Consider the following 7,387-nt stretch of genomic DNA (forward strand, 5'->3'; position numbering starts at 1 on the left):
TCAAGAGACATGTGATGTCCTCGCGCTGCCGGCGTCAAAGCTGTGGCAACCCCGCTCGTGACGCTTCATATTGCTGCGTACGCTGAAGGCCTTGCCGCAGCCGGCGTGCGGGCACTTGAACGGCTTCTCCCCGGTGTGCGAGTGGCTATGGATCCGCAGGCTGCTCGGTCGGCTAAAGGCTTTGTTGCACGTCTGGCAGATGTACCGGTCCTGGTTCTGCGCGTAGCCAGCCCCGTGCGACGGGCTGAGGTAGTGGTGGTGCTGCCACGGGTTGGCCCCGGACGACGGGGCCACCACGACGGGGATGGACAGCGGCGGGAAGCTTTGAGGGAGCGGCTGCTGGTAATACAGGTTGGAGATTTGCGGGTGCGGAGATGCCGTGGTTTGCAAGGGCGACTGATAGTAGTTGCCTACCGGAGGCTGGGTCGAAAAGGGGCTCGGGGAAAAGGACTGGTGGCGGACAGGAGGCCGGCCCCCTCCAATCGAGTGTCGGTGGAAGTCGGTCTCGAGGGGAGGAGTCGTCTCGTAGAAGCGGCCGGACGCACCAGCCGAGACGCCCGAGAGCAAGTTTACGGGCTTGCTCAGTGGCGAACTGTAACTGTCGAATGCGGCGTCGGCTCCCATGGGCGGTGTCGGGGGCATGCCCCGCTGCTGCCAGGATTTCGTGTAGCTCGAGGCCGGACGACTATCGGCATAAGGCGTCTCCTGGCGGGTGTGGTACGAGGTTGAGCCAGCAACTGGGAGGCCCGGTTAGTGCTTTGTCCTTTTCATCAAGGGAAATGGGCGCATGCATACCTTCGGCACGAGGGGACCCGGTCTGAGAGGCGAGAGAAGGCTCGTTTGTCGGCGATCCAGCGTCGACCATGCCCAGAAGCTTTGAGATGGAGGGAAGAGAGCACCTCGAGTCTTCCATCGGAGGTGAAGGAGGCGGTTGTGGCAGCTGAGTGTGACGGAAGTAGTCGCTGTGAGGCGACATGAACTGCGTAGTTGACATTAATGATGCGGCCATGGTTGCTGAGCCTCAAGACGTCAGGGTCTGAGGATGATTATAGAGGCCTAAGTGTGTATTTGCTGAGCAGTAGTAGTAATAGTAGTAGAAGTTGTTGTAGAAAGGACAGAATAGAGCACCGGACTTGGTTTGGGAGGATGGAGATGGATGGCGTATGTAATTAATTTGAATAGAGACGGAGATCCGAGGGCTTGGGATGGACGGGGGTCAACGACGTATAAGTATGCCCGAGAGTCATTCCGCAGTAATAAAGTAGGCTAGAGGGAGAGCGGAGACAGAAATCAGATCTGAAGTACGCGGTGATCCATAGCTGGTCCACGTCTTGTCACAAAAGTCGGCAGTGGGCCCTGACAAGACTTTGTCCATCGGGGGTGTGTACGGGAAACCTGGGACGAAGAAAGAAACGGCGCAGGGGGAGTGTGTGAGAAGGAGAGGAGAAGGGAGAAGGGTGTGGGGGGGGGTATACGGGCTTGTCACCGGCAGCTGGAAACAGCCAGCGAGGCTGCCGGAGATGCCCAGCATTGTCCCAACAAGGTTGGTTGATGAGCTTGGCTGGGATGGCCTTTGTTACCGGTACATGATAAGGGTGGGAATGGGGTGAAGATTCCTTGCCGTCCAAGTACAGGGGGGCGCCAAGGAGGAGGAGTGCGGCCAAGGGGTGCGAACCAAGAGTCTGTGTGTGCCTTGCCAGACAGCAAGCCAAGGAGTACGGAGTACATTCGACACAAGACGTCATGCTGGCCTAGTCGGACTCCCAAGGGTCGTGCGGGTGGCCGAAAAATGATGATGGTAGTGGTGGTGGTGTGTGTCGTGGTCAAACGGCCGGGTGGATGTCTTCAATGCATGGGCCGGAAGAAACGTGATCCTTGCCCTGCACCACCCCATCATTGCCGCCATGCTTCTCTCCGCCTTCTAGCGTCCCAATGACACATGCTGTGCGTGCTGTACACATGGTGCGCACAACAACTCTTGTTTGGCCCGTCAGGGGCATCGAGGACACGACTGCGCTGCATCCTCCAGGCGCTGCAGTCTGTCGTGCCACGCACAAGCCCATCTCATGGGCCCTTTTCGAGACCATTCTTCTTCTCCTCCTCTCCTGCTCCTCCAGGGGTCGTAGATCAAGGCCCTGTGCGACCGGATGTCGGGCTGATCTTATGCCGGTTCTGGCCCCTGCGACAAGGGGGGGGGAGGGGGGGCGTGGGAGTGTGATTGAGGCTAGCCGTTCGTGGGCAGCCTTGTGAGGTCTCATTCTTGGCACCGGCCCTCCGAGCCCCGGCATTGACTGGCCAAACTCCTTTACCCCACGACTAGCCGGCACCGTCGATGCTGCTCGCAGGAGTGTTTCGGGTGCCTCTACAGCTGAGAGTATCACATCGAAACGCCAACCTTCCCAGCTTGAGAAGTCATCGGCTGTCAGAACAGACGCTCATTCACCGGACCCCTTCTCAAGTTAAGCTTAGCTGCCGTGTCGGTCGTCGGCTGACCAGCCTCTTGGCCAACCTGCCATGGCACCTCTGACACTGGCTTCTCGACTGCGCGGCCCGAGGCCTCCCGTCCAGCTGTGGCGACCTTGTCCGTGAGCAATGGTCCCCTTCGTGTTGCCAGACGTCTGCCACCCGCAACAACATCAGAGTTCACGGGCCACCACCGCCTGCATTTCGAGCGGTGGAATTCTTCGAGCGACGGGCAACAGAGCGGCGTCAATTCCTGATCTTGGCCGTTTGATCGGCTAATGTGCTGGTCGTCGCTGCCGACACCTGAGAGCCTTGGCCACCTGCAGCAAGGCAAGCCGCATTTTCGGCTGCGCGCTCGACCCGCTCCCGCTTTGCTCCTTGACCGCGGCAAGATCCGTTATTCGCGTTTGCAAATTGCTCTACTCCGTAGGCGCCCACGTTACAGGCTGGGACAGGAGCACTGCTCCATCTGGCGTCCAGGGATTCCTCGGGCGAATCGGCGCAGCGACTTGCCCAGCAGAGCCGCTTCAGATGCAAGGAACGTGTCTCGCTGCACCCGCCTTGCATGGATAGTGGAATGGGCAGCCAACGGCATGCTCTTCAGCACAAAATATGCTGAAGGGCTTGAACACGTCGACAAAAGTCCGCAGTCGTCCACACCGCGCTTCTGACCGCTCGTCAGTTAGAAAGATGGGAGCCTGACACGGCCCGCGGAGCAAGTTGAGACGGCGAAGCTGACCGGTCTCTCGATGGCCCTGGCTCTTGGTACGACTGCTCAATCTCTGCACCGTCACGCTCACTGACCTGTTTGAGTTGGTACATGGCAGCGCCTCGATTGCAGGTGCCACCGTCTTGATCCTTGTAGCCTGACAAGTGACAGCCGTACCATCGGCCTCGAGCCGTTTGCAACTCCGCTGTCAGCCCCAAGCAAAGCTACGTTGCAGCGCGTTTTGGTGAACAAGCTCCGTGAAGCTCATGCTCACCAAGCAGTGCCTGAGGCTACTCAGAGCCTTCACTTCTGTGCCTTAATGGCGCAGACTCGAGCATAACCGGCCTTGAGCTGCAACCTTCGGCCATGAAGTCCAGACAGGAGAGCACGGCCGGTTGTGGAGGAAGACATCACCCAGAAGAAACGGGAGGCAGCGACGAGTCGGGGACTGCGGCGTCACGGGTCCTCAGTGTTGGCTCGCCCTCACATCACATCATTACGTGCTGGCCCCTGACCATGTTAATTTGGTCCGACGCTTCGGGGCAGACGCTTGGCCGCATCGTTGGCGGTGAGCCGCAGGTAGTGCCGGGCCAACTTCCCGAACAGGCGCTGGGGCAAACGGCCTGGCGCCGACCAGCCTTGCATTTGGCAAGAAGGAGGTCAATGGCCATGCGGATGTGCTGGCTTGGTGCATCCGTGGGGCGGCGCGGTGCGGACTGGCGCCTCCCAACAGCACGAGGAGCAGTGGGGGTTGTCACCTTGCAGGCAAAGGCGCCGGATGAAGATCCGCTGATCCCTTTCTTGACCGTCGTCTTTGAAATGGATGAGGCTGAAGCTTGCAGAGCTCGGGGCAGTTCGACACAGTGGAGTAGACGGAGGAACGTGACGGCGGCCTGGATTTCAAGGCACGCCGCCGCGGCACGCGCAACGGGAAGGAAGCACCGATCCATGGATGCAATGGGCAAGCACAGCAAAGCATGTCTTGGCCAGACCTTTCAAAGTGACCGCCTCTACCATTTTCGCTGCTCGGCAGACATCCAGCCGCTCCACCGAGGACCGGCGTTGTAAAGCCAAGGGAGTAGCCGCGGAGAACGACTCGGCGCCAGTTCATCAAGTCCATGAGATGCTGACCTTGGCACTGCAAGCAGCTCCTCCCTCAGCCAGCCCTGACCGCCTCGGGCGGCAGCTTTCCTCATTCTCCTACGGCGCGAATACGGACTTGACATGGCCTGACGGGCTTCCAAACCCTTGACCAAGAGACGGAAATGACCGGCTTGAGCTTGTAATAACGTCAAGGGGCTTGGCTATGGCCAAGATATGCTGGGCGCTCTGCCGCCCTTTTCTACGCCCGTCATGCGGCCGGATGCATCCCCAGACTGGGGGGACCTGGCACAGCATCGCAATGGCATGCCAGGATCCAGGGTGGTGAATAACACCAACACGAGAAGCCCTGATAAGCCGAGTCCGACGACACTAACTCATGTCCTGCGTGAGCCTGTCTGCTAATGACTTTGAATGTCGTCGTTTGTAGCACGACGGATCCGATGCCCGCCGCACCGCTTAAACTGACTCGATGGATGGACCCCAGCCTCTTGTCAGTGTCGGCTCCCGCCGCCCACCCCCGCGGCTGATCCATCACCTTGCCCTGGTCCCATTGTTTCTGCAATCTGTGCCATCGGAACGCTCTTCCGCCACCCTCCCTAGACGGCCGACGCACACGGAACGCGACCGTGCGTGCTTCCGGGTGCCCAGGCAAACGGAAAAAGGAAAAAAGAAGCTCTTCGCTCTGGCGAAATGACCAAGGAGCAGTGAGTTTCGGCTCGCCTCAGCCATCCTGGTCCAAGGCGACGATCCAGACAGGAAGCCCCCCTGGCCCGTTCACGCGACACGTGGAGTGCCACCTTGTGCAAAGCCACTTGCCCTTGCATGAGCTCGGGGACCTGCTTGCTATGGCTCTGGCTCTGGCTCTGGCTCTGGCCCTTGGTGGTTGAATAGTAATTAACCATCGCGCCATGCGCATGGCCCTGAGCGTCTCTCGACGCAGCGAGCCAGGCGCTTGCCTCTCGAGGAACCTGCACGGATTCGTCTTGGAAGGTCGACCGGCTGTCGCCCTCGTGTTGGTAAGCCTGATTTCGGTCCAAGCTCCATTCTGTGCTTGGCAGTCCGTGCCAGATATCGACGACTCTTCACCACTTGGACCCGTTCCCACGCTTGACCGGCCCAGAACCAACACAAGCCCCCCTGCGCACGTAACCATGGATGACGGGCCAAACCCCGCCCAGAGGCCCATCAGTCGGACAGTGGCAAGCGTGGACGCCTTGCGCCATTGGACGCTACCCCATGGAAGCTCTCTGCAACCTTTTATGACGGGGGCCAGCCAACTGCTGGAACTTTTGGAAGCTTTTGAGGGTCTAGAGTCGTGTAACCCTAGAAGGGTCGAGTCCAATTCGCTGCTGGTGTGACGTGGAGATCGACCTTGCAGGCATGTGCGGCGATCACTCTGCGGCCAGCCTTGTGTCCCACATCCCCAGGCCATGCTGCATGCTGGCGGCGCGCCATGATCGTCACAAGCCTGTGGCCGGCCTCCTCTTGCACTTACACAAGTTCTAACGCCCATGCGCTGCAGGAAACAAAACACAAAACATAAAACACCCAGCACGCATGGGCGTCAAAGGCCCGATTGCGTTTTCCCAGACTTCTCACTGAAGAATCCACGGTGCGTACTGACTCCTTACTTGCCACTCTCCTCTGCGCAGGTCGACTCCAGCTCAAGCACATAGAGCGAGTCCTCGCGTCAGCCAGTCGAGGGCGATGTGGCATGCCTAGAGGTCTTCTTGCTCCGCCCGGGATGAGAAATCTTGCTATTGGGAGACAACTAACAAGGTCTGTCTAATTGAGGTCCACTGCCCGAGGATCCGCGCCCCCATGCGACCACCATGATGGCGTTTTGCCTCGAAACCGCCCCGGGCAGGAGGTCCAAGAACCTGGACTTGATTCACAATCCCGGGCGCGCATGTGCTCTCCTCTCCCCAAGTCTTACCCTCGGCATCTTGCGTCCGCCTCACTGGTCGGACCTCAGCGCCTGAACAGTAATTTGCGCAGTGCCAAATGAGCTCAACTGATACTGACTTGTCGGATGGAGATGTACAGCATGTGGGAATTATCAGACGTAGCCAGAATGGCCATCGATGACGGCTTCTTCTCGTCTAGTTTGTGTGGTCGTTGGCGGACGTTGCTTGGTCACAGCTCGCAGAGAGCCTGACCGGGTCTCCAGGAAGCTCGTGACAAATGCAATGGAGGGAAACGCCGATGCATAAGATGGCAGCCAGGAAATGGGTGCCTTGGACAAACCCTGGCCGGCGATAGCGTACGGTAAAGCCCACGTTCGATGTTGACAGTGCCTTGCAGAGCCCGCGGATCAAGGCCCCTGATGATGCATGTACATGGCAAGGTAGGAAGCCGCCAATGGGAAGCCCAGGGGCTGACGGACCAGGCCAGAATATCCCAGACGCGAGAGTTGAAAGTATCTATGTACGAAGTAGGGCTCAAGGGAGTGCATGCAACCGGCCACATGTCCGAAGTGGCTGCCCAGTCTGGCAGCCGTCGCAACTCGCCCCCTTCCCTGCCCTTAATCTGGAAAACAAGACACGGGCAGCCTGGAAGACGAGCGAGCTTGCTTCGGGGTACAAACCGGTGGTCCCTTATGTGGTGCCAGGCGTAGCATGTACGGAGAGTTTCTCTGCGGCTTGCTGCTCTCAAGGTCGGTCAAGGGCGGGAATCCGTCCTGATGCCCAAACGGGCATGATGCGTCATGAGAGCTCGCTCTACACCCTTTGGACGGGGCGAGGACAGGAAACATGCAATCGTCCGCTGCATCACGACTTTGCCAGATACGTGTACCCATAGAGATCCCGTGCCGCCTGCGACGTTGCGTCTACTCGCGTTATATCGTCTCCGCACCTACAGGACAGCTCACCCCCCTCTTGATTTTCCCGCCAAAGCAAACTCATAGTACCTAGCCACCTACCTGCCAGAGTTGGACATCTCGCCAGCAATCCTGCATGAAGAATACAAGCTGGTGTGCAGTAGCTGCTGCTGCATGTACGTCTGTTTCTGGAGTCAGCGCTGATGGCATGGGGGTGGGGAGGGGGTGCTTTCGACTCCGCGGCGACGCTGCGTTGGCCGAGCTTGAGTGCTTCTGCAGAGCGGGCCATC

The 7,387-nt window shown here is 59.1% G+C and overlaps 1 protein-coding gene across 1 annotated transcript; it reads right to left on the reverse strand.

Annotated features, from left to right (window-relative positions):
- HRG_10686 (C2H2 type zinc finger containing protein) lies at nucleotides 1-865 on the reverse strand (the record flags this gene model as incomplete). Its single annotated transcript, XM_044869156.1, has 3 exons — nucleotides 1-339; nucleotides 415-737; nucleotides 796-865. The coding sequence occupies 3 exons, from the start codon at nucleotides 863-865 to the stop codon at nucleotides 1-3; spliced, it is 732 nt and encodes a 243-aa protein (XP_044715898.1).
- Between the last annotated feature and the right edge of the window lie 6,522 nt (nucleotides 866-7,387).

This window comes from Hirsutella rhossiliensis, assembly GCF_020360975.1.
Source record: "Hirsutella rhossiliensis strain HR02 chromosome Unknown scaffold00016, whole genome shotgun sequence".
NCBI classification, from domain to species: domain Eukaryota; kingdom Fungi; phylum Ascomycota; class Sordariomycetes; order Hypocreales; family Ophiocordycipitaceae; genus Hirsutella; species Hirsutella rhossiliensis.